We start from the raw sequence: 27,990 nt of genomic DNA on the forward strand, positions 1-27,990 counted from the left end.
GGGAAGGAACGCTTTTAAAATTGCAAACTATATTTTAGAAAGGTTTTTGTTCAAAATGGCTTCATTTTTTTAGGTTGTCCCTTAGAGGGCTATGTTAATCATTGAAAAATTCTTTCATCATATATATATAGCTCATTTCCCAAGAGAACCAGAAAGGAGAGTCTCTGCAACCATCAACACCAATCCAGGAAGATGGAGCTGTGCCCTGGATTAGCATTCTTGCAGGAAGCCTGGGGACATTGCACAAGTCAAAACACGCTTAGCTATCAAGAAGTGATTACTGAAAAATGACCGTTTTTCCCAGTTTAGGCAGCAACAGGGAAAACCTCTGCTTCCCCATCCAAACTGATCATTCATTGCACATCCTGGGGAAATTGCCATGGTACAGTCTGGAAAAAAGATGACTCAGAAAACATGGATGTGTAGAGATGGGTGGAGGAACAACCAGTTGGTAAAAAGAAGCAGAGAGACCCTGAAAACATTAATGCCAGAAGCATCCTCAGCAATCACAAAGTTCAACTACTTGGCCCCATTTTACAGATGAAGAGAATGAGGCCTGAATAGTAGAGATGATTTAGAGTCATCCTGTCCCACTGAGATCAAGAGCTGCAAAAGACATCAACGCCAATCATCTCTCCAACAACTGAATTTCCTCTAAAATATCCCCCATTAAGTGGTTGTTCAGATCCTGTATTTACTCATGGGACAGAGACCTCCCACCTTTGGAAGCAGCAAGATTTATCATTGAATAGCACTGACATAGTCTTAAAACTGAGCTGAAATGTGCCTCTGTGCCTGCCACACATTGGCCTGTTTTAACTCTCTGGATGCCACACAGAATGGTCAAATAATAATAACACAACAAGGATGGTAATACAAGTCCACAATACAAAGTCCAAAAAGGTCTAAAAATCTGAAAGTGGTTATGACACATTTCGCAGCAAAAGCTGACCTGAAAGGGCGTGTGTGTGTGTGTGTGGTGTGTGTGTGTGGTGTGTGTGTGTGTATCCCACTCAATATGAGTATGCTGGGCTGCGGAAATATTTCTGTGTTTGATGATAGGGTGCTGTTCCAGCCCCCACTGAGAGTGTTATGTAATATAAGGTACATAGAGTGCATTATTAGAGTGAACCACATGAAATTATTATTATTGTAGGTCACTAAACGTCAGATAACGGCAATTTCATATAGTTCAACTTAATGCTTTTCTACAACCTGGCCCCAAGTCCCAGGGGCTCCCTTCCCCTGACCCCTCCAAGGCGACAACCTCACCACTGTAATCCTCAGTTCCAGTGGCTTCAGCTGGTTGCCCCAAGGATCTTGGATTAAGGAATTAAGGGCCTGTGATCAAGAGGAGCCTCCACTTTGGAGCACTAACTATGTGATAAGCGCCGTGCCAAGCGAGGTTCTCCAATTACTATTCCACCCAAGCCGCTCCCTGGTACCCCAGACTCATCAACCAACGGCCTCCTCGACATGTCTTCTTCTCCACTTGTTGGTCTAAAAGTTATCATTTGTGGTGTACATCTTGGTCTGAGCATCAAGCTTCCTTTCCTGTTTCCACTAATGGCATCTCCATCCTTTCAATGCTCCAACTGAGAACCTTTAGACCCAGATTTTTCTCTCTCTCATCCCACATCCAGCTTGAGAAGAAATTATGTCTGTTCTGCTGCAAAGTATATTGAGAATCTGCCATTTTTTGTTACCCATGCCATCTCCTATCCAACCTGTCCAACCCACCATCATGCCTCATCTGGATTACTGCAGTAGTTTACCTGATCCATTATTGCAGTGGCCACCCTGATTCCACTTCTCCTTCAGGCTACTTTCAACACAGCATCCAGGATGATTCTTTTGAAGTGAAATCAGAACCTACCACCCCTCTGCCTTACACCTTCTAGAAGGAGAAACCCAGTCCTACACACGCCTGGAGGCCCTGCGTGGTCAGCTTCCTGCGATACGGTTCTGACCTCACCATAGCACTGTCCACCTCGCTCACTGCCCCAGCCCTCCTGGCCACCCCGAAGCTCCTAGAACACACCTGCTTCAAGGTCAGGACCAGTATTCTACCAGAGACACACACAGTTTCCCCTCATTTCAGGTCGTCATTCAAACGTCTTCTCTCAGAAAAGGTGGCCTTTTCTGACCACCCTATTTTAAATTGCAACTAAGTTTAACTCCTCATCTCCCTTTTCTGTTTTCTTTTTCCTAAAGCACTAAGACCATCTAATATACTGAAAATTTTATTAATTTATTTAATTTACCCCATCTGCTCCACTGGAATATAAGCTTCATGAAAGCAGGGATTCTTGTCTGTTGTCTTCACTGTTTTATTCCCAATACCTAGAACACTATCTTGCATAATATACTTGACACTCAAGTGCAGTAACTCATCATTTATCTGTAAGCTATTTATTATACCTTCTGCCTTAGAATCTACTGAGAATCAAACAGGAAGTGAGAAAATCCTTGTAGCAGCCAAAATAGATGTCTGTATCACCAGAGAGGTTATACAGATGGTGAATAAAGATGGGAGAGATCCAAGATGATGGAGCAGATAAACACTGTGCCTGTGTCCTTCCATGAACACATTAAAATTACAACTAAATTATAGAACAATCAACCAAGAGAACCATCTGAAGTCCAACCAAACAGAAGTCCTATAACTGAAAAACTGAAGAAGCCACATCCAGACTGGTAGGAGGGGCGGAGATGCACAATGGGCCCAAACCTCAGTGTGGCAGTTGAGAATGAGGAGGGATATCTCAGACATGGAGGTTCCTCTCAAAGGAGCGAGGCTCCCCAGCCCACAGTGGTGGTGCTGGGAAAAGGAGACCCCACAACATCTGGCTGTGAAAAACAGTGGGGATTCTGACCATCCGGATGAGACGGGAGGCTGTGGGAAACCCAGATGTCCTCTTAAACAGCCCCGCACAGACTTACTCACAGGTATTTACCGTGGGCGGCGGTGGAGAGACGGTGACTCGGGGGTGTCAGAGGCATATAGGGGGCAAACTGAGGTGTGTGCCTTTGAGGCGACAGCTGGAGGACAGTCATCATTTTCCCTGTAAGGAGTCCTTCTCTCCTGTGCAGCCGGCGGGCAGCAGCCATCTTTCTTGTGTTGAGCCCGCCCCCTACGCTTACAGCCAAATCTGAATCTGATTGGTCTGGTGAGCTCCACGGCTCTGCCGTGCTGACTCAGCTGGGACCCCGCCTCAGCCAACTCCCCCCAACACTGGAGGTACTTTCTCCACAAGCAGCCAGCCCCTTCTGCATTGCAGTCTTTCTTAGAAAACTATCATGTAATATTCCGGCAGGCCCCAGGTGGATGGTGACTAGAGTTGGTGTGCTCTGAGACTTTTGCTGAGTAGCTCCAGACAAAACAGACTTTAAAACAAAGAGAACTGACTCTGGGTAGTGAGCACACAATGTGATATATAAATGATATAGACTTGTACACATGAATCCTGTGTAATTTTACTAACCATTGACACCCACATAAATTTAATTTACAAAAAAAGGAAAAGACAATGAAGGATCCAGTAATCTCACTTCTGGGTATTTAGCCAAAGAAACCCAAAACAATTTGGGTTGTATTTTGATCCCCCCAAAATACTTTGAGGGGACATGTGCATCTACATGTTCATTGCATCATTGTTTACAATACCAAGATGTGGAGGCAGCCTGGGTGTCCATCAATGGAAGAATGGATAAAGAGGAGGTGGTACATATACACAATGGAATATTGCTTGGCCGTGGAAGGGAATGGGCTCTTGCCATCTGTGGCAGCATTGGAGGGTATTGTGCTGAGTGGAGTATATCAGACAGAGAAAGACAGATGCAATGTGATTTCGCTTATACGTGGAATCTTAAGAACAAAATTAACAAACAAAATAGAAACAAACTCATAGATACAGAAAACATTTTGATGGTTGCCCAATGGGAGGAGGGTTGGGAGTGTGGGTGCAAAAAAGGGGAAGGGGATTAAAAAGTATAAATTGGTCTACAACGTAGTCATGGGGATGTAGGGTACAGCATAAGGAATATAGTCAATAATATTGTAGTAATTATGTATGGTGTCAGAAGGGTACTAGCTTTGTTGGGGTGATAGGTGGGAGGGGGTTGGGGGCAAAGTGAAAAAGGTGAAGAGATTAAGAAGTACAAATCGGTAGTTACAAAATAGTCATGGGAATGTAAAGCACAGGGAATATAGTCAATGATATGGTAAAAACTATGTATACTGCTAGGTAGGTACTAGACTATTCAGGAGATCACTTCTTAAATTATATAAATGTCTAACCACTATGCTATACAACTTAATATAAAATAATATTGAATGTCAACTGTAATTGAAAAATTTTAAAAGGGGATAAAGTTGAAGGGGAAAAAGAGATCCAAATTTCTAGGTATAGAACAAATAAGTGCTGGGGATGTAATATACAGCATGGGGAATATAGTCCATAATATTGTGATAGTGTGGTACAGTGTCAGATGATTTTTGGACTTATCATGGTGATCACTTCTTTAGGTATATAAATGTTGAATAACAATGGTGTACCCCTGAAACTAATATAATATTGTATGTTAGCTATATTTTTAATAAAAATAAATAAAAATGATGGTCAACATTTTTAGCCATAAGACAAATGCAAATTAAAGCCACAGTGAGATATCACTATGTACCTACAGAATGGTTAAGACAAAATAGAATATAAATAGTGATAACACCAAATGCTGGAGAGAGGGTACAACCACCTGGAGAAGAGTATGGTGGTACAAAAATAAACAGGTGCCTACATACAACCCAGCAATTTCATTCTTTGGCTTTTACACCAAAGAAATGAAGACAAGTTCACACAAAAACTGAACAGCTTTATTCAAAAGAACTCAAAACTGTAAGTAATCCAAATGCCCTTCAATGGGTAAGTGGTTAAGCAAACTGTAGTACATCTCTACCATGGACTATACCATTCAGCAATCAAAGGAAATGAACTATTAGTGATGCAATAATTTGGATGAACCTCAAGGATGTTACGCTGAGTGAAAAAAAAGCCAATCTCATAAGGATACAGACTGCTTGATTCTATTTATATAACATTTGTAAAATAACGCAATTATTGATTTGGAGAGCAGATTACTGGTTGCCAAGGATTAAAGGAGGAAGAGATGGAAGGTAGTAGCTGTTGCTATAAAATGTAGCATAAGAGATCCTTGTGATGGAGCTTTTCTGTATTGTGACTGTGGTCATGGTCACACGTATGATAAATTGCACAGAACTAAATACATATACACAAATGAGTGCATATAAAACCGGTAGAATCTGAATATCAATGTCAAAGTCAATTCCTTGGTTATGATATTATACTATACTTATTGAGGATGTTGCCTTTGGGGAAACCTGAGCAATGTATTATTTCTTACAACTACAAGCAAATGTACATCTACAATTACCTCAAATACATGTCTATAAGTCCATGACCTAAAATTCTTACTCTCTTCCCAAGGACATTCCCCAGGCTCAAACTCAGAATCCATCAACACTTAAACAGAATTATAGCAAGCTTAGTTATTATCATGCTGGGCAGCAGCCATATACTTTAGAACGGGGATCGTCTACCAGAGTTCTCAAGGTCACAAAACAGATGGACTAAACCCCAGGTCTCCAGATCCCCAACCTGGTCTTTTTAGTATTTGCTGTCTTTCAAGACCTTTTTATATTATAGATGATAGTACATAACCCTTCTCTTGAGCCGATACATTTACCACTTTTAAGACTGGTTTGATAAAGCACACCCACTTTCTAAAAAAGAAGTACAAATGTAAGAACACATTGGTAAATCCCTTCATGATAAGAAATTGAGTGTGATTATGTGTTTAAAAGTTACAACCACAAATATTTAGGTTAGTCTCAAGGAAAAGTTTCTTTTAAAAAAAATTTATTAGATGTATTGGGGTGACATTGGTTAGTAAAATTATATAGGTTTCAAGTGTACAGTTCTATAATACATCATCTATATATGGCATTGTATATTCACCACCCAGAATCAGCTCTCCTTCTATCACCATATATTTGAAGCCCTTTTCCCTCTTCTACGACTCCCTCTTCCCCCTTACCCTCTGGTAACCATTAAACTGTTGTCTGCATCTATGAGTTTTTGTTTGTTTGTTTGTCTTTCTTGTTCATTTGTTGCTTTCAGTTTTACATCCCACATATGAGTGAAATCATATGGTTCTCAACTTTTTCTGCCTGACTTATTTCACTTAGCATGATAATCTCAAGATCCATCCATGTTGTCGTAAATGGCACTATTTCACCTTTTCTTATGGTCAAGTAGTATTCCATTGTATATATGTACCACATCTTCTTTATCTAATCTATCGAAGGACACTTTGGTTGTTTCCATGCCTTGGTCACCGTGAATAATGCTGCAATGAACATAAAGGTACATATATCTTTATGCATAAATGTTTTCAGATTTCTTGAGTAGATATCCAGAAGGGGATTGCTGGATCATAATTCTAATCTTAATTTTTTGAGGAAACTCCATACTGTTTTCCATAGTGACTGTGCCAATTTACATTCCAACCAGCAGTGTATGAGGGTTCCTTTTTCTCCACAACCTCTCCAACACTTGTTATTGTCTTGTTGATAACAGCCATTTTAACAGGTATGAGGAAGTATATCATTGTTATTTTGATTTGCATTTCCTTAATAGCTAGTAAAGTTGAGCATTTTATTCATATATCTGTTGGACATTTGTTTGTCTTCTTGAGAGAATTGTCTGTTCAGGTTCTCTGCCTATTTGTAATTGGATTGCTTGTATTTTTGTTGTTGAGTTGTATGAGTTCTTTATATATTTTGGATAGTAGTCCCTTATTGGAAGTGTTGTTTGCAAATATCTTCTCCCATTCAGTTGGTTGCTTCTTTGTTTTGTTGATGATTTCTTTTGCTGTGCAGAAGCTTTTTCGTTTGATATAGTCTCATTCATTTTTGCTTTTACTTCCCTTGCCTTTGAGGTGAAATTTATAAAATCCTCTCTGAACCTAAGGTCCATAAGTGTAGTACCTATGCTTTCTTCTATGCACTTTATTGTTTCAGGTCTTATATTTAGGTCTTTGACCCACTTTGAGTTAATGTTGGTGTATGGTTACAGGTCGCAGTCTAGTGGAAAAGTTTCTTACTAGATTAACCAAGAATGGGTAACCAAGGGACATAAAAATTATCCTTTGCTGGGATTCTTAAAACATATTTTAGATTCTTATTTCAATAGATGTTGTTAAGAGTCTGTTATGTGACAGTCACTATGTTAGGTGCTACAGCTACAGGGAAGGGATGTAACCTAGTACCTGCCCTCTTAGATCTAACGGTTTAATGTGCGTGAAGGAAAAATAGCCAATCAGTCTAATATGAAATATTCATGATAGGAGAAGAATGGGGAGCTATGAGAACATAGACGACCATCTTACCCAAACTTAGAGACAGAGAGCTGCAGAACATTTTTCTACATGAAGTTATAAAATAAGAGAGCATGGTGATATGAAAAGAAAGGATTGGAAGCTTTCACATAGAGGAAACAGCACATGCAATAGAGCAGTTAGTCCGTAGTGCATTGGAGGGGAGGCAGGGAACTACAGTTTGGAAAAGTAGCAAGATATGAGGCTGGGCAGAGACCAGGTCATAAAAGGCCTTTCCAAGTCGCCTGAAGGGTTTAGGCCAGGCTATAAGCAGGAGGAATAATCGAATGGAGGCTCTAGTCAGAATGGTTTCCAAATGCCACAGGACATCCTTCAGTTTCCTTCTTTCTGTAACCCATCTGTTTGCAGGTCCCCATTCCGTGCCAATATCACCCTCCCAAAGCTTCAAGGTCTAGTTACAACACCACCTCTTTCTCCAGGAAGCACCCGCAACCCCTAGCTGGACGAGACGACCTCCTGCTGGGTAGAACTGGTACAGGTGTCTGTGTACATGCACTGTACAGCAGCAGATACAGTGTAATGGGTAGGAGCTGTGGAGGCAGCCTGCCCAAGTCTCAATCCGGGCTTCACTGTTCACTCTCTATGCTCCAATTCCCTTACCTGTCAAATGGGAATAATAACATTACTACATCAAGAGTTTATCTCAGGATTAAATAATTTCACTGATACACTGAACTCACTTAGAACAGTGGCTACCACAAAGCAAACGTTTAATAAATGTTACATTTGGGTACATATTGTGACCGCCCTCCATACACACCCAACTGTGTGAGCAAGGTCTATCACTGTTGCTCAATAAACTTGGCACTAATCAGACAGTAGAAGTCAATGTCCTCTCCTCAGACTATGACCTCATACTCTTTGCTTAGACACTTGGTCAACACAGGCTAGAAATATGCTTTCCTTTCACAGGTAGTTGTGTAGTAGAGGTGAAAACCCTAAACCATGATTCGAAACAATGATTTAGAAGAACTAGAGCATCTTCCTAGCTTCTCTGTCTTAATCCCTGGATGGCCTAGGACACATGCCTTTACCTTCCAGAACTTCGGTATTCCCATCTGTGCAATGGGAATGGGGTCCTACAAGGTTCAAAACAAGACGGAGGGGTTGGCAGCACTTTGCAAAGTGGTGATGTAAACCTGATTTCCATTTCCCAGTCTGCAAGCCACACCACACACCTCCCCGTCCCTCACTTTCACTTCTAGCAGAAGCATACTCCATAGACAGGAACAGCTGGCAGGCCTCCAGGGCAGAAACAGGTATATTTTAATTTGCCCCACCCACTGACTTGATGAATTCTTTTTCTCCTCCTGCAGGGACTTTCCTGACTTCCTTCTGTAAACGAAGGAAGGAACACATGAGCACACTGTACATAAATATGCTCGGGAAGCTTTCTTCTTCTCTTTTTTTTTTTTCTTAGACCAAACTTGGTTTCTGTTGTAGGCGGTGCATTCCCTAGCAGGGCGGGGCACAGGGTGTTGTGGAGGGGAGAGAAAGAGAAGCCAGGGGGAGGAGTAGGCAGATTAATTCACCCACTGTGAGAGCTGGTCTGCTATTTAATGGGGGGTCTCTCTGCCTGGGAGAAGTCAGAGCTGTCTCCAGGAGCATGGCAGAGGACCTGGTGCTGGGCTTTGGGGAAACAGCCAGCGTGGAAATGCTGCCGGAGGACAACTGCAGGCCCAAGGCCAGAGCCGGGCTAGCAGCCAGGAGCCGCAGCGCCTACTGGGCTCTCACCTGCTGCCTGGTGTTGCTCCCCATCCTGGCAGGACTCACCACCTACCTGCTCATGGGCCAGCTCCGGACCCAAGGAGAGGCCTGTGTGTTCCAGGTAAGCAAGATTTCACACTGCCTTCCTTGGGGGATTGGCGGACCCTCCGTTTGTGCCTGGCAGCTATTGCAGCCCTGAATGGAGCGCCTTGCTCCATCACGCTCCTTTGCTTCCTTGCTCTCACGTGCAAACGAAACGTAGAATGTGAGGGGTGGAGAGGCCCAATGTGGTTTTTGTTTTCAATATGTCCAGGGAATAAATTGTCCCTTTTTATGTTTCTATGGGAACAACTTCAAGCTACACATTTTTAGATAATTACCCATAACCCTGTGGAAGTAATCACTCCAAAATGTAGGGGTATATAATTTCATATTTCTATGCAGATGGGATTATTTGAGTGTCCCAATATGTTATCATTGAATCTATTATTAATAAATTCACAGCAGCATGAAGATATAGGTGGTTGCATTATATTCCCATAGATCTATTGTGCTATAATTTAATCAACCTCCTTTCTTAGGTTTAGAAGAATTTTTTCAATGCTCAAGAAAGGACCACCTGCTGGATGGTCTTGCTGGAGAGTGGGAGTTTAGGAAAGGTTGGGAGAAGCTTAGCCAAATATATATATGTATATATATATATATATATATATATATATATATATATATATATATATATGGTCTAGGGAGAACAATGAAGGGGTACAGGTGTCAAGGCAAAAACTTGTAATTCTAGACTAGAAATATCAAAAACCTTAAAGCCTGAAGAACGTGTCATTCAAGTAATACCCCTTTTAAAAACTACTCTTGCATAATCTGTTGACTGATTTAACTTCAGTCCAAAGTATGAAATTCCAGAGGAAAACACAGGGTTTTCAGTTGGTTAAATTGGAAACCCAGCTTCTAAGCAACACTGGCCAACTGCAACACAGAGACACAGTGAGCAGGCCATGACTAACGTGCAGCTCTCACCACCCCATCGGGGTCAGCGGACAGACTGTGTGTGGTTTAGGCAGCAGCCTCCATGGCCACATGCCATCATTCAGAAAATGTAGAACTATGCAGAGAGCCAGGAAATGCTGTTTGTGTTAGAGGATCACTGCCGGACAGGGGATTGATGGGGTCACTGCTGTGACCCCCTAGACCACCATGGTGCTGTTTCCTGGGAAGCCAAACTGCAGCACCCAGGCAGCGCTCTGGGACCCCGTACCTCTTTAGCCAGAAAGAGACCATTGTTTTTGATGAGGCATTGAGTGGTCACCAACCCTTGACCTAACGGGGCAAAAGGAGGGAGGAGATTTACAGGAACACAAGGAGACCTAAACGAAGGAGGGGGCCTGCCTGGAGGAGCGTTGGGCTGACTAGAGGAAGGCTGGCAGGTCTGCCAAAATAGCAGGGAAGGATCAGGAAGAAGGAGGGAAAACTCTGCTCGGGCAAATGTGCCCCAGAGGTCATCCTCGCAGGGCACAGTGCAGAGCCAAGAGTAGATCCAGAGGGTCTAACGGACAAGAACCAGCTCAGAGGAGACTGAAGAAGATGGGATTCAAGGAGAAAAACCCAGGTCACCAAGCAAAGCTTGGGTGGACATAACAGGGTGGAAATGTCATGGCTCATAGAAACCAGAATTTGCATCCCAGCTCAGCCACCTCTGGCCACGTGAAAATAGGCATGTGGCTTCGTTTCTCTGAGCCCGTTTCCTTTTCTACCAAAAGAGGATACTGATATCAAAACGTCAGCACTAATAAGGCGTGTGGGAGTAGTTTGTACCTTGGGAACGGGGAAAGCTATCCTCACACAGTTATTGTGATGTGACTGTCACTTTGCCAAGCACCAGACAACTACCAGGGAAACTTGATCTTGGCCTCAGGGAGCTCCAAGTCTGATGACTTACAAAGGAATAGGCTACATACTGTGGGATTCCAGATGTTCTCCTGGCCCAGGCGTGGGGGTAGCGCTGGTTCAGGGAAGGGCTTCTGGAAGGGGGAAGGAAGGCAGGTGGTCAGAATGCTACACCTGAGGTCCAGGCCACGGACTCCATGGCCTATCAGACAACACAGGCCATTGGAGGTAACATGGCCTTTGAAGGTTATCCAGCTGGAAACCAGGCCAGCTGGCACCCTGCTCTCTGCTCCCCTCCACAGTGGCAGTTCAAAGAGATGGCTCCCAGGTCATTGAGGGGGAAAAAAGGTTTATCTGGTCTTCAAAAAGATGTATATGCATTTCAAAGAGAGGAGAAAGTACTTACAAGTTTCTAAAGTAAATGCTCTACAAAAAAGGAGCGAAATGATATCTCTTCCTTTACTTCAACAGGGAGAACTAAGCCTTTTATTTTTAATCTGCTTTTGTCGTTGTGGTCTAGATTCCCCAGTTAGTAAGACCTAGATCCAGAACTTGAACCCAGATCTGTCTCCTCCAAAGCCTGGACTATCCCACAAGCCCTGCAAATAAAAAGCCCCACCAGGATCTGCTTGAGTAGATTCCCCCAAACTCACCTGGGGGGCAAATAACCACCTTACTGGCCCCTGCAGACCCATCCCCTTCATGTTCCAGGCCTTGTTTCCTCCTCCTCCTCTTCCTCTCCCCAGCCCCACACTCCTCATCTTCTGCCCACAGCTAGATCCATGGAACCTGAAATTGTTCATGGGATGAGTTTTCCATTCCCACAGTCGCCCCGGCCCAAGGCAATTCAACTCTAACACAAAGAGAATTAAGAGAAGAGGGTCTCCCAGCCCTTCCAGAGCGTTCACAGCCCTGAGGAGCAAGCCCAGTAGCAGAAGATAAGCCAGTGATGATAATAACAACAGTAATAATAATCGGACATTAACTCCCAGGTACATTTGTAGAGAGCTCTCACAAACATGATCCCCCTGACTATTCAGAGCAACCCAGAGATGCAGTGAAGGGATGGGCAGTCACATCTGGCAGATGAGGAACTTGGAGCGAGAGAGAGTCTATGGGAGCAGCCAAGGTCACAAGGCTGGGAGGGCACCGGGCGGGGTCTGAGTTGGCAAATCCAGGTCTCTTCTGGTTTCCATGTTGCCTCCTCACCTTTTCCTCCCTTTTCACAATCAAGCATTATGATCGTGGAAAGAACTTTCTATCCATCCTTTTTAATAGATGAATGAATGGATCACCCGCATGTAAAACAAGAAATTCTGTAACGACAATCCTGGGCTTGACCCTCCACACAGAAGCCAAAATGATTCTTTGAAAACTTTCGCAAGATGGTGTCCTGGCCCGGACTCTGGGCCCCCTCTGGTACCACGCTCCCTCCTCTCCTCTGTCCTCATCACTGGCTTCTCGGCCACCCTGACTCCCCTCAGTCCCCCAGCCCTCCATGTGTGCTCCTGTTCCCAATCTTTCCATGGCTGCTCTCTCTGCCAGGACCGTGCTAAGGGATTTCTTCAATTCCATCCTTGTAACAACATAGAAGGTTGGCATCACTAAGAATCTTTTCTAGTCTAACATAAAAACGAGTTGAGTCTTAAGTAGAAGAGGCCCAAAGGGGCTCAAAAGGAAGAGTGAGCAAACTGCACAACTTCTCTGAGTTTCCATTTTCCCACATTACCTACGTGACTCAAGTGCTGTGAGGATTCCAAGTGATCTCCCTAAGGCCCCCAGTGAGTGCCTGGCAATATAGGCACTCGGTGGGTGTTTGTCCCTTTTGTTCCCCTAAGTAGGAAAGGACTAAGAGATGGAAGCACCCTTAGTCCAGGGGTCAGCCACTATGACCCACAGGCCAAATCTCACCCACTTCCTGTTTGTGTAAATAGTTTTATTGGAACGCAGCCACGCCCGTTTATTTACATACTGTCTATGGCTGTTTTCACACCACAATAGTAGAGTTGGGTAGTTGTGACAGAGCTGTATCGCCAGCAAAGTTAATGTTTACTATGTGGCCCTTTATAGGAAAAGTTTGATGACCCTTGATCTAGTCCAATCTCCTCATTTTACAGTTGAGGAAACCAAGGATCCAATATGGGAAGGAAAAGTTCACGGCAAAAAGCAGGTCAGGGGGCCAAACCCAGACCTAGATTCCAGAAAACAGAACTGACCCCATTCTTGCCAGGTCCCCAAATCAGACATTGGAAAAGCAACAGCAACTAGTGTAGGAATGTTCCAGGTTTTTATTAGCAGCAACAAAACCAGTTATCAGGACTGTTACAAAATGTGTTTTACACTGGACTCTTCCTTAGGGAATGTATAAGGAAAGATTCAATGTGACAAACTCATCAGCCAGGTAAATTGCAGGGCAGAAATCAAAATTAGATTTGAGAGGTTTGGGATTAAATGCCTTCAGGTGAGATGTCCATAAATATGGCATCAATTAAATACATCATGGTGTTTCCACGCAATGGGAAACTGTAGCCGACACTCTTTTGTTTTTTTAATGAGGCATTTCTATATATAATAATGGAGACTTTTTCTAAGATATGTAATTAAGGGGGAAAAGCAAAGTGTATATCAGCATATAGAACGTGGAACACCTCATTTTGTGAAAAAAATAATACATATTTACATACATAGATGTGCTTTAAAATGTACAGACTATCCCAAAAAGAGGACGAAAGAGACTGGGTACTCTGCTAGTGCCCAGGTAGGGGAACCGGTGGCTGGGTGACAAGGAAAAGGGGGAGACATTTTTAAACATATACCCTTGTGCACAAAATGTGTGTGTTACCTGTGTAAAAATAATAGATACAGTAAAAGTGAAGTGTTTTAGGATAAAATGATTTAGACTCCTGGAGAATGCTAGGTAGATTTGCATCTTGGAAAAATCGTGGGTCAGAAGTTCAAACCCGGTTTGAATTCTGGCCTAACCGCTTCTTAGACATGTTGCCTAACCTTCCTGGGCCTCAGCTTCTTTATGTATAAAATAGGGATAATTAGAAATAAAGTATTTGGCAGAAGGTAGAGATGAATAAGTGGTAATTAGGGAACTTCCCTGCTCATGAAAGTTACATCATAGAAAACGTCTTCTCCTCCTGCTCTGGAATCTGCCATCACCAGGCCAGAGAGCAGGTTTTGGCGCTGGAGGGCTTTTCTTGGTCTCTGATGTGTCAGCTACCTCCATGACTCCTTCTCCACCCTGGTCTTGTACCCTCAGCCCACACTCCAATCCAAGCTTTACCCAGCTGCACTTGACCATGGCCTGGGACTGCGTTAGGTCTTTGGTGGCTCCCACTGCCCTCAGGCTGGGGCCACAGGCCCCACTGGCCCACGGATGCCTTGAGGCCAGGACTCCCTCTTCTCCAGACACTGTTCCAGCACATGCAGTGTCTGTGCTCCACGCATAACAGGATGCACCACCCTGGCTCAGCCCCAAGCCTGGCGCACAGTGGGCCCTCAGTATTGTGCAATGAACTGTCACGGATGCCATAGGAGGCATTATTTCCCAGTGTTGTACCAGTGCCCGTCTCTGTCCTTGCCTTCCAGGTCCTATTTCTGGAATCATCTGCACATACTCTCTCCCACGTTCACCTGGGTTCCCTCCAATCTCACTCCCACCCCTTCCTGAAAATCTCTGCACGGCTTTTGGCCCTTGTTCTCTGAACCCCTCTTCTCCACTACACACACGTTCCTGAGACCCCTTCATCTCCTCCCAGAACAGGACCCCTTAGCGATGCCAGCTCAGGCTTCAGAGTTACACAGACTTGAGGGAAAGCCATGGGTCCACTGTGACCTTGTAATAACTTACTATATACCAGACTCCATCCTAAGTTTTATATTTAGGGTTCTGAGAAGAGCAAACGAGATCATGTCTAAACGTCCTTAACATGGTGTCTGGAATATAAATACGTACAACACATGTTTGCTGTTATTACTAGATACATAACCTCAGTTAATTCTTGAACTCGTACAATGAGGAAAATACTATCATGTCCATTTCAGAGATGATGAAACTGAGGCTTAGGAAAGTTGAGCCACGTGCCCAGTCATACAAATAGAGTGTGACACTGGGGTTCAAACCCACCATCTATATCTCTCCTAACCACCATGCTGGTCTGCCTCTGGGTATACGCCCAACAAATTAGTCACCACCTGGGGTGGTTAGCTGGCTTTACCAATGACACCCTGAAAGTGTCGTCAAATAATAAGTGCTCAATAAATGCGAGTCCCCTTCCTCCCCTGAGAGCACCTAGCTGTACTTAGCACACAGAAGGCACTTGTTAAGTGTTTGCTGGATGGAGATAGGCATGAAGGAATGCACAAGGTACCTGACATCCCTAAGCGTTACATTCTCTGTCTAAAATATGAGGAGGTTCACACATTGTCTTCATAGCACCGTGCTGAGAATTCTCCAAGGAGATCCCCAAAAAGCTAGATGTTCGCCTTGGGTGAGCCCTTACATTTCACTCAAGCTGTTTCCTGTCGGCATGAGGACAGTAATAATCCCCTTTCAGTGTTGTCTAGAGGAAACCAACAGAGAGTTGAGGTAAAAGTGCTTTGTAAATTGTAAAACACAGGGCACTCGGGGGTGCTGTCACCTCACAAAGGGCTGGCACAGCTGGAAGAGAAGCCCGACTCACACCAAAGGTCAGGCTGAGTACAAAGGGCAGAGAAACCCAGGTAGTGGAGAGGAGCTATGCAAGTGCAAAGGAAGGGAGGGCGGGCAAGCTGTGGGTGTAGAGCCAGCTGTGGGTGTGAATCCGAAACATCCACTGCAGCTCCTGGCTGGGGATTCCAGGATCTATTCCTTCGCCTGTTAAAGTAAACACACACATGGGAGGGGGTGGGAATGAGGAAGAATGGGAGGGCATTAGAAAGCACAACCGGTAACCATAAGATGGCCACGGGGATACGAAAGACAGTTTGGGAATATAATCAATAATGTTGTAAAGATTTTGTAGGGTATCCGATGGACCCTTGTCTTATTAGGGAGACCACTTCATGGACGGTGTAGGTGCCTGATCACTGCAGTGTACTCCTGAAGCTGAAGCTGAATCATAATGAATGTCAACTATAATTTTATATATAGTCACAGGATGTGGAGTACAGCACAGGGAATAGAGTCGATGGAATTGTAACAGCTGTATACGATGTCAGAGGGCTGGTAGATTGGGGAAGGGGTTATCACTTTGTGAGGGGTATAAATGTGTAACTATTACATTGTTTTGTACACCTGAAACTAATAATAATTTTTAAAAAGAAAAAAAGGTGTACACAAACATCATTCAATGTTCAGTGGTCCTCAAGGTCCTCACCCAACAGACCACACAGCCGGATGTTGTTCCACCCGGCTGCAACAGCACAGTGGCTGCAAGAGGTCATCTCCCAGCTCGCTCTCTTGAATGAGGCCCAGCAGCTGACAGCAGCAACTAGCTTAGGTTTTGAAATGTGTAGGGGGTGCATTCCGTTCCCTCAACCCCTTCGCATTCTGACAGGGCAGAAGTCCAGAAGTAAACTGTGGACTGAGAAAGCCTCTCCTGTTGGAAGAAAGAAGAAGCTTTCCAGACCTCCTAAGGGGTTCAAATCTGAGACACAAGGGTGGCTTCTGTTTATCACTGAAATGGTGAAACCAAAGGGAAGCTCTACGGAGCCAACAACACGTACCACAAGCATTTGTTGAGCCCAAAGAAAAAAGGAAAATGAATTGGATATCCATTTTATGTGTATGGTCTTTCTTAGCCATCACAATAGTTCTGGGAGGAAAGAAGCATTGTCTGCTGTTACCGATGAGGAAACAGTGTCACTGAGATTAGGTGACATGCCAAGGTCAGACCACCAGGAAATAATAGAGCTGGGATTTCCACACTTGCTCTGCTGCAAACACCACCTTCTTCACTTTACACCACTCTGAATATTGCATGTAAAGCCCTGTCAAGCGCACCTTAGTGGATGATGAAATGAAATGGCCTTGGAATAAAACATTTCTAGGTTGGATTTATCCTTGTGCAAGTACAATTAGGAAGAAGCAAGAGGAAAAGACAAGGAGGTGAATGTCTGCATATTTCTCCTAAAGGTGCTGGGAGGATCTTATGGGTCATAAAACACTTTAGCCTTTGCAATTGTAGCATTTCTGAGGGCAAAAAATGGATATTGCTTCCTTTTTATGCGTATACTAGAGAGTGACTATGGAACATGGGAGAAAGGCTAAATGGATCATTAGTTAAAATATGCTCAAGGGGTTTTCCTGGGGAAATGCCAGTAAGAAAATCTCAAAGACAATCTTGCTCAGGTTTGATCGTCCGTTGTATGTGCTCGGCTAATGTTTATGGGGCTCCTGATATATGCCAGGGTCTGTACTTGGTCTAAAGGTTCAGATCCCAAACCCTCCATTTACTCTTTGACCCTTGGCTGACAAAGTCTATACAAAGGTGACACACTCCTTTGAGAGTAACTGGAGTATGAGATGAGGAACACACATAAACACTCAGCGCACGACCTGGCACCCAGCAAGCACTCAACGAGATAGTAGTCTCCTCCTTTCTCCAGCCTTTCTTCTGTCCTATTTGAAGTATTAGAGTAATTCTAAAAATGCCTGTAGTAATAGGTTATGGTTAGTTTGAGTCAGGGATTACCAATCAACACACACACACACACACACACACACACACACACACACACACACAAAAGAAGGAAGGAAGAAAAAAAATATGAAGAAAAAAATGAAAAGAAAATCAAACGAGAGTGAAAATTCCCTGACCTACAGGAACTAAGGGGCAAAAGGCCCCAGCTTGTTTTGCTTGGTCTAATAAATGCCGGTGGTGGCAGGCATCCACCATCCCACTAACATGTGTGCCCATGGGCATACACACTTGCCTTTCCTGGCTCTGACTCCTGGCCAAAGCTTGAAACTTCAACAAATATTTCTGGAGCCATGCCTATGCTCTAAGTAGGCCTGATGAAAACCTGTAGTGGTCCCAATCCTAAAATATGTGGTTACCCACCTCGAGATAATTATTTTTTTAAATTTAAACAAAAACTCAAAACTTTGCATGTATTGTAAAGTAATCTTTCCTAGTTTTTTTGGGTTGCAAAACTCTGGCGGAAGTCACTGAAGCTGAACCTTACTCCATCATCTGCTCTCTTTTCTACCTGTCTTCCTGATACCCAAGCATCAGTATATTCTGCAGGCTGGATCATCCAGCGGAAGTGCCGGGCACTGTCAGAGGCACTAGGAATATAGTGGTGAGCAAGACAGATGCTTGTATGCTGCTTGGATTCTACCAGACAGAGAAAAGCAGTAAACACACAAATAAGTAATATCACTTTGGGGAGTGATACATGCTCAGGAGGGGAATAAATTTGGATTCTGGGTCGCAGCCAGTGGTTTGAGAAGGCATTTAAAGGGGAATAAGTCACATTCTCATGGGGTGCTCTTGAATGCCTTGTCTATTCCGATTTGGAAGTCAATGTTGAGTGACCAACCTTCTTCAGGAGCCACCGGTGCCCCAGAGTAACCCAAAAGCAGTGGAGATGAGTCAGGGTTGGAAGACAGTAAGATGTTTGGTTGGCCTGTTGTTACCAGCAACTATCTGGAAATCAGGCATTGAGCCAGCTCAACTGCATGGACCTTTCCCTAAATAAGTTACTCTTTCTTCCTCTCAAATCATCTCTTTGCTCAGTCCTGCTTTCCATCACAATAACCTTCCTCACATGGTACACAGAGTCATTATTAAGAGAAGCAGCAGTGGAAGGTTTCAGATGTTGTTCTTGGAAAGAGAGTCCAGCTGACGTTCCTGGGGCCTCTGGGATGGTTGTATCCTTCAACACCTGCCAACTGGTACTATCACAGCCTCCAGATGTGTGGCATTCTAAGGCTACTAACATCCATGTACATCCATCCATGTATGAAAATACAGTGTGTGCCCAAGTAACAGAAATCTGGCAGTGTAAAGAGGGAAATGTGTTCACATCCAAAATACACACTAATGATGAGAAGACTGTGAGCCAAAACGAATCCTTCAAACTCTTAGCTGACTGCCTTCTTAGCCAAAAATAAGCAGAGAACCCCACCTTCAGGTTTCTGCCTTGCCAAAGGACTGATTCTTTATCAGCTCTGTCAAGAGCAAATAAGGACAATAAGCTCATTTCTAGGCTGTTTCTCCACCCCACAACCTCATCACATGTATTGATGCTGGACCAGTCGTTACATCAGTTGGGTTTAGGTTTCCAAAGACCACTGGACTCATAACCCTATGCTAAATGTATGTAATGTTTTCATCTGACAGCAGAAATCTTTGCCGTTTCCCAACTGCTCCCGTGCTCGGTTGGGCCTCCTTTCTCTTACACAAGCTGTTGGCCTTGTCATTTCAAATGGCCATTACCTTTTATCACCTGGCTAATACCTGTCAGACCTGTAAGACAGTTCAGGGGTAATTTCCCCTGATTCCCCCAACTCTGGGACTGTGATGGTAAATTGAGACTTTGAATGCCAAGATAACTGTCTCAATAAAGTGATACTTTAGAAAAAGGTGAGGAGATGGATTAGAGAAAAGGAGAAGCCAGGTACAGGAAATACCCGTTAGGAGGTTTTTGGAAGAATCCAGGAGAACAGCATGCTGAAGTGGAGGCACGAAAGAGAAAAAGTGCAAAATAGAAATGACAGTTTGGGTTTGTAGAAGAAGAGAGAAGGAAATTTTAGTAACTGAGTAACTAAAGGTACTTTCCCTGGTAACTGAGGGAAAGCAGTTGTGTCACCATTAACAGAATTAGAAAGCAGAGGAAAGGGAGCTGGAGAGTACATGAAGTCAGTTTGTCAATCAAAGACAAGATCTTTGCCCTCAAGAGGGCTTCTAGTAGAGGTTAGGTCATGTGTCTTGGGAGTAAAAAGAGCCAGATGGTCTGGGTTCTAACAAAGTCACTGTTATCACAGAACTGTTTACAGACCTAGACTCGGAAATGGCGCACAGGGTACGCGCACAGGGTACGCGCACAGGGCCACACATGTGCATGTAGGGACATCCATGCACATCCCACCACACCACAGACACATGGAGATACATGGATGCAGAAACACTTTCCCACCAATGGAGCTATCTCCTCTCACACTCACATAGACACAAAACTCCTCATTCACAAGTTCACTCACACACACACACACACACACACACAGGTTTTAGCATGTAAAACTGAACAAGTGTCCATGGTAATGTGAGAATCACTGTTCATGGGGACTGAGCAGTTACAAGAACCAAATCAGAAGACTCTAGGTTGAGTCAAAATCATAAGGGAGAAGGTTATTTGGAAACATTGCCAAATGTAAGATGGTGATTTTGTTCCTAAGCTAAGAGCTTAGTTTTGCTCCTGAGCTTTCTATGCAGGCATGTGAGGGGTTCCTTCATCTTCTAAGCAGTCTGTGTATTGACTCATGCATTTTCTGAGTTGGTCCTCATCTCAAACCGAAAGTTATCTTGGGCTATGAATATTGTTATTCCCATTTTACAAGCGAGGACACCAAAGCTCAGAGTAGAAAAGTGTCTTGCTCAAGGTCCTATGTCAATAAATGATGGAAATTAGGATTCGAGCCCAGCTCTGCCTCCCTCCGAAGCAGTTACTCTTCTATTATCTGAAATGGTATCTGAAATGGTTCACGAACTAGGATTGCAATGAATAAAGTCATCATGCATTGCAAGGAAACAAGGAAGAATTGTATAGACTGATGAGAAGAAGAACATAGACATTATTTCTTTTGCTGTATCTTTTTAAAAAAAATAGTTCCAATTTTTAAATTGTGGTAAAAAAAAATAAAGCGAGTGTTATTACTGGTTCAAATAACAGAAGCAATGACAAGATGTCAGTGTGCCCTAAAATAGAACAGGAAGAGCTCTCAAGACAGAACTTTAACGTTGAGCTTCAGAGACAAGCATAACAGAGAGAAAGGTCTTCAGGGTGCTGGAGGAAGCAAGGGGAGAGCTTGGGTGCAAGATTCCCGTCAACCAAATATTCTCATTCCCATTTCCTTTATCTCAGAGTACCCGGGTTGGGTATCAGCAGCATCTTAATCATACCCATGCCGTGGGCAGCTGTGTGGGTGTTGGGCTCAAAAGGATCACAGATGGTCTGAACCATATTTTTCTTTCCCAACAGACTCCAAAAGGACAGGAGTTTGGACCTTCACATCAGCGAGCTGGTAAGTATGCTCTTATTTGATGCCTTTTCTAGTGGGAAACAAGAACATATCAAGTAGTTCTGGTATTTAGGAGGTTCAGAGGGATGCAAACAAAGAGGAGAAGTAAGGGACATCCTCAGCCACCAAGAAGGCAAAATGGTGCCATGGCCGAGTGCATGGCCTGTGGAGTTGATGACCTTTGGGCAAAGAATTTCACTTGTCTCTGTCTCAGTTAACTCACCTATAAAAATGGTTATAATAGTACCTACCTCCCAGGGATAGTATAGATTAAATTAGTTAAACCCTATAAAGTATTAGAATAATGCCTACCACATCAAAAATATGCAATGATTTTTCCGTTTTATCATCAACAACATCATCTTTCTCTCTGCAGTTAGAATACCTTGTCTAATACAATCATCTCTGAAAACCAAAAGGAAATTCTGAGGCCTTCTGGAGAACTGGTAGGGAAACAGAAGACCAGAGAGGAAAAGGGAACTGTCAAGGTCATTTATCTACAGAGTGGTTCCCACTCCATTCCCTTAGGTCATCTGGATGCCGCAGTGGATATGGTTAAAGGACTATGGAAATGGCAAAAGGCCAATTAGCTTCCACAGAAGCAGTAGGAGCAATGAAGAGGCAAGGTGCGTTTTATTGAGCACCAACTGTATGCCAAGAAACGTTCTGAGCACTCTCCACCGATGGTAGGAATTAATGTGCCCATCTTAGAGTTGAGAAAACAGAGTCTCAGACAGTTTAGATAACTTGCCCAAAGTCATAGGCCAACATTCATTTGTGTCGAAGACTCTTTTTCCTGAGGCTCCCCATCCCTGAAAAAAACAAACCTGCAAAGAGTGGAACTGGACCAAGCTGGAGGAAAGGAATGTTTCTCTCCAGTTGCAGATACCACGCAGCTCTCCAGATGTTGTTTTCACTCTGGTTACCCTCTGACTCATACAAAGAATTGTTCTTCTTTCCTTACAGATGTACCTCCCAGAGCTGGTGGAGATAAGCCAAGGGCACACCTGACAGGTAATTCTCCCCGGGGTGTTTTCCAGGAGACCATGGACCATGGACCTGAGATTTCTTTTAGTGTGTTTGCCAAAATCATTCTAGTAGCTTCAAGCTGGAAACCACACCCCTTGGTAACAGACACCCTCTCTCAGTCGAGGGTTCTCAGAGGTCTTCCTTCCTAAAGGGAGCCAAAGGCCCATATCTCTTGGGCATTTTCTTTCAGATTCTGTCAGTACTCTTTCTTTTCTCTACTATTTCTTTCATTCATATACTCAGTCATTCAGAAATGGCTTTCCTCAGACTATGATTATTTCTCAGAATTATTCACATAATTCTGAATGATCCTCTGAGTCGCCAATTTATCAAGTCCATCTGTGCCCTACTCAAAATTATTGGACATTTACATTCAGGTAGATATTTCCAAAGAATTTTCACGATGTGAAGAGATTAAGAGCCATCTCATAATATCACCAGTTAGCCAGCTCCCCAAGTGTAGTGTCGAAATTTCTGGCATCTCACACTTGGAGTTATATATACCTCTAAGACTTCAGAGAAACGAGCAAGACGGTGCAGAAACATGTTAATCCATAGGGAGAAAAAAAACATTGAAAAACAAGAGTTAAAAAGCAAGCATACTCTCCTGACCTATTAGAAAATTTGCAACCCACAGGAGGATACCCTTGGGTCCAAGACATTTGTCTTAATGTTCAATCAAGAGGAAGCTGTTTGTGAGGAGCCCTGAGTAAGGATTAGTACCAGGTCACCATCATTTACCACTTGCCTATAAGAATGGGAAAGATTGAACAGGCTGGGCAGGAAAATCCTAAAAATCGAGTATGGAGATGCCAGCACTCTTCCTACCGAGTAGCGAGATGAGAAATTGGTGAGGGAATCCAGGCTCTAATGGCAGTCCTAACATGTACCAGATACTGGGGTAGGCATTTTACATCTGTGATTTATTTAATCTGCATATTAGCCCAATGAGATGGGGAAATTGAGGTATGGGCAACTAAATTCACTTGTCCCAAGTCACATGACTAAGAACAGCTGAGATGTGAGTTTGATTCTCAGGAGTGCATTGCTTCCATTACAACAGACTCCCTGCCCGAATTCCTGCTTGCTGCTATGTTGACATAGCTAATTGTATGCAATTGAACAGAACTTGATTTATCTGGAGACTAAATAACTTTTGCTTTTGTGTGATCTGGGAGGAATTTTTTCTTTTTTAATCTACTGCATCACCAACAAAAGTGTAAATACTACCATGGCAACTAATAAAAATGCCTTTCACAGATTTTGCAAAGAAGCAACAGAGCTCTCCAGAGGCCACTCAGTGCAGGGGCCAGGGGAGACCACACACACTCTGACCATGGGTCATGGTTGCAAAAGAACCCATAGTCCAGTCAGCTATGGGAAAGTTACTTTAGGAAAAAAAAGAAAAAAAAAAATTCAAGAACCAGGTTTCTGGTCAACCACCAGGTTTCTGGTCAACCCCCAGGTGTGAAGTTTGCTAAATGCTTCTTTAAACATAACTTGTCCCCAAACTGTGACTGACAGTATATAATGGTGATTAGTGTGGATTTCAACAGTGGTTGTAGGAAATTAAAATGTGTCTTTATTTTTCCTGAAAAGTATTTGTTTTACGGCAGATTATCTTATTTGAAATAATGATTTGATTCTATTCATTTTTTCTGCTCTAGACATACTTCATGAAAGCATTCATTCATAGGTTCTATATAATGGATATGTGCAAATACTGCAAACATAAGAATATATAGAATGAAATAGGCTTAGTTTTAAACAGTCACAATGAAAGATGCTAGTGTATTTGGGGGGAAGAAAATAAATATATATTGAGTAATGCTGTATCTAGCCATCAGGATAAAAACGTCCACGTCTCTTCCATTCACTTAATCTTCAGAACAAGTCTCTGAGGGAGATTTATCTGCAGTTCACAGACAGGAAATTAAGACTCAGAGAGGAGAAGGAACCTGCATAGTTGATTAATAACCTAACATGTTACAGAGGCAGGATTGGAATGTGGCATAAGTGGCCCAAAACCCTGGTCCTTTTCACTCCATGAGTCAACTACACTGGCTTTTTATTGTGGCCCTGTGAATGCCGGAGAAGCATTTCCAAAATGTTCTGGATCTCTGGTTCCAATATTTCCCTGCATGTTAATTCTTTTGGTTTTTAATTAATTACGGCCTATGTTTCATGTGGCTTTGGACCACAATGTTAAAAGGGAGTGATAGGAAACATTTAACTCTGTCTGAATGATCTCTCTTTGTAGCAGAGCATGTCTGAAACAAAAAGCCTGATAAAAGCAAATCCAGTTTAAAGAATATCCCTAATAGCTAAGGATTTTATACACACCATGTCTTTTAATCCTTCCCACGGGTATTATTTCTTTCTTTCTTTTTAAGCAAAGGAATGTCAAATAAAAAAACAAATCCTGACATAGTAAGAAGAGAGTTCATGAAGAAGGATTATTGCGGGGGGTGGGGAGCGGGGGGAGGGAAAGGACTATTGCCATAGCAAGATGATCCTCTGACCATTAAGCCTGCAAGTGTCTCAAGAGTTAAGCTAAAAGGGTTTTTTCTCTTATAGAGAGGCGTAAACAGGGCTAGAAAGAACCAGGTACAGGGGAGGGGGAAGAAAGTTTGGCATAATAGGGGCAGAGAATGTTTTACTCTGAGGCCAGCCTATCGGCAGGAGAGACTGTGTACTGGGCCAAAGTTCAGGGGCCTGGAGGAAGCCGAGGAACTTAATCAAAGTTTGGTTTGGCAAGCATTTTGTTCTGATGAATTACTAGGGACAAACAGTTCAGCTAATCATTTATGAGGCAAAGAATGGGAAATTGGAGGGTCTGGTGTCTGGCCTTGTTGTAGGTAAGCAAGCGGGGGTATCCACAAGTCTTACCTAAGTCATTGGGGGAAGAGGAAGTTTTTTCTGAAACACCGAAGAGTGAGGAGATTTCTTAACCTTCACTGTTCTCCAGGACCATGGTGCTCAGGCAAAATTTTAAATTATCAGGTAAGAAAACTCAGGTTCAGGGAGGCAAAGCAATCTGCCCCAGGTCACTGACCTAAGATGCTACGCCGAACAAATGTCCACACACAAAACCTCTACTCATTCCTCCTCAAGCAGCATCTTAGCTATTGGTTTTATGCAATCACTTTCTTCTCTAAAAATGATATGAGACACTTTTTGCAAAGTCCACAGGTTTCAACACACGCAACTCAAACCTCTCTTTTGTCTTTGCAGTTGTGAGACAAACTCCCACACCGCCCTTGAAAAATCAGTTCCCAACTCTGCACTGGGAACATGAACTTGGCTTGGCGTTCACCAAGAACCGAATGAATTACACCAATAAATTCCTGGTGATCCCAGAGTCAGGAGACTACTTTGTTTACTCCCAGATCACATTCCGAGGTACCACATCCAAGTGTGGTGAAATCAGCCAAGGCAGCCGACTGAACAAACCAGACGCCATCATCGTGGTCATCACCAAGGTAACAGACAGCTACCCTGACCCCACCCAGCTCCTAATGGGGACCAAGACAGTGTGTGAGATAGGCAGCAACTGGTTCCAACCCATCTACCTAGGGGCGATGTTCTCCTTACAAGAAGGAGACAAGCTGATGGTGAACGTCAGTGACATCTCTTTGGTGGATTACACAAAAGAAGATAAAACCTTCTTCGGAGCCTTCCTGCTATAGGAGCAAAGGCAGATATCATTGTGTGAAGGTCCTCACCTCCTACTTTCTCATTTTCCTCTTTCATATAGAATATTAACCAGGGATTTTCTTGGAGCATCCCACAGAGATAGTGCTTTAGCTATGAAATTCAGGGCCCCAAAGTTCTCACTTTATATGCATTACTGATGAGAATACTAACTGGAAAAAGGTAGAAGAAAGCAGATATATTATCATGGTTGCTTGGAAGAGTGGTGAGTTTCTAAATGTTAAAACACTGGTCACCAAATGAATGGATGATCTACTCGGAAAATTTCCACACTTTCTTACTACACATTTGTCACCAGTGGGCCCAGTTGTTCAATTTGATTATGAAGTATTTGCTTCAGTTCAGGAGCCTTGAATAAAATCCAAAGCCCTAGAAAACAGTGTAAACCTTTCAGAGGAGAAAACCCTAATCACTTTTCCCAAGCACATACTTTAATACCGTGCCTGAAAAAAAAAAAGAAAGAAAAGAAAAAAAGAAATGAAAGAAGCTGGTATTTTCATGAATGTTCTCAAAAAAAGAAATTGGTTTTCACGTTCTCCATGGCAAATGAGAAAAACTACGTTTCTCTTTATTATGAATATTACACAGGCATAAAAACAAGCATGTATGAGTTCCACATACATATCAAAAATACAACACTAGCATTTATTCACCGCAGTTTTCTTGCGCACCAATTATATTCTGGGCACTGCCTTCACCCAGGAGACACGATGAAGAGCAAGACAGACTCTACTCAGAACTTACACGACTATCACCAGATGGCTCTTGGTCAAATAAGTCTCAACATACCCCAAGGACTAACTCTAAGTCCTAAGAAAATATCATCTGACAGTGTTACATAAGATTTCTGGAGCACTCCTGATTCTGTAAGATATCCAGCTCATTAGGTCACTCAACAAACTTGAGGACAGATTTCTAGCTAACTAGACCAACTGTACAACAAACTTGATCGATGCCAGAAGATAATGGACTTATTTTCAGGGGGGTGGGGGAGGCGGGGCGAAGGAGGGAGTCAACCACTAAATTTGGAGAAGTTAAACCTGGAGAAGTTAACCTAAATGTGCTTTGAGGTTTGATTCACAACTTTATATGCAAAGTGTTATGTGGGTATTTTTCTCTTAAAATAGTCAAAGGTTTTTAAATATGGGATTAGCTAATCAGCTCAGCCAAGGCTACTTCCAGGGTAGAAATCGAGGAGGTCCCCCCTGTGCTGCAATGGATTCACATCCTCTAACCTCCGCCATTTTCCTGCATTGATACGTCAGGGGTGGGAGGAGCATTTCTCTCAGCCTCTGTGGATTTGTCTGTAAAACAGGAATCCACCAATTTGTTTCCCAAGATCAAATGAGTTCATGGGGAGGAAACATGCTAACTTTGAGCATTCTGTGAATTCCGAGAGCATATCAGTGTGACATGGGGAGCGACTGGCAGCACGCTGGCCTCTATTATAAACGCTCCTATGGTGACAGACCTCACGGATGGCTCTGAAAGCAAACCTGGCACTCAAATCACTCTTACCCTTGTTGCCAGGAGACTATAGCGGCACAGAGGTGCATGATGGGCACAGTGATGGGTGTAGCAGTATTTGATGGATGTTTGTTGAGTTATAACTCCATTGAAATTAATCTCTAGTTTCTCAGTTGGGAGGTTAAGGTTCTACAGCCTTCAGTTTCTCAAAAACAGTCAGCACAGGGCTCAATGGGAGCAGAGAGAAGGGTGTGGTCACCTCCACCTGGTTCAGAACGTCTTCAAGAAGGAAGTGAAGCCTGAGTGAGTTCTGAAAGAAGGTGGGCGGACAACAGATGGCCTTGGGGAAAGGGCATCTCAGATGGAGGAATTACCCTTTACTTAAAGCAGAAAGGAAAGGTTTCTCAGTAACTACAAAACCAGCTTGATAAGAGGCTATTCCCTCAACCAACTCCTAGAACAAT

At 43.2% G+C, this 27,990-nt stretch overlaps 1 protein-coding gene across 1 annotated transcript; it reads left to right on the top strand.

Moving 5' to 3' along the window:
- The first annotated feature begins 8,954 nt into the window (after positions 1 to 8,954).
- On the top strand, positions 8,955 to 26,537 carry TNFSF15 (TNF superfamily member 15). Its single transcript, XM_019731245.3, has 4 exons — positions 8,955 to 9,304; positions 21,277 to 21,319; positions 22,283 to 22,330; positions 25,580 to 26,537. Exons 1-4 carry the CDS (start codon positions 9,083 to 9,085, stop codon positions 26,032 to 26,034), a joined length of 768 nt encoding a protein of 255 aa, XP_019586804.3. The 5' UTR covers positions 8,955 to 9,082; the 3' UTR covers positions 26,035 to 26,537.
- Positions 26,538 to 27,990: the final 1,453 nt, after the last annotated feature.

Source organism: Rhinolophus sinicus, chromosome 16, assembly GCF_057876585.1.
Source record: "Rhinolophus sinicus isolate RSI-liver-muscle chromosome 16, RSI-T2T, whole genome shotgun sequence".
In the NCBI taxonomy this organism is placed as follows: Eukaryota; Metazoa; Chordata; class Mammalia; order Chiroptera; family Rhinolophidae; genus Rhinolophus; species Rhinolophus sinicus.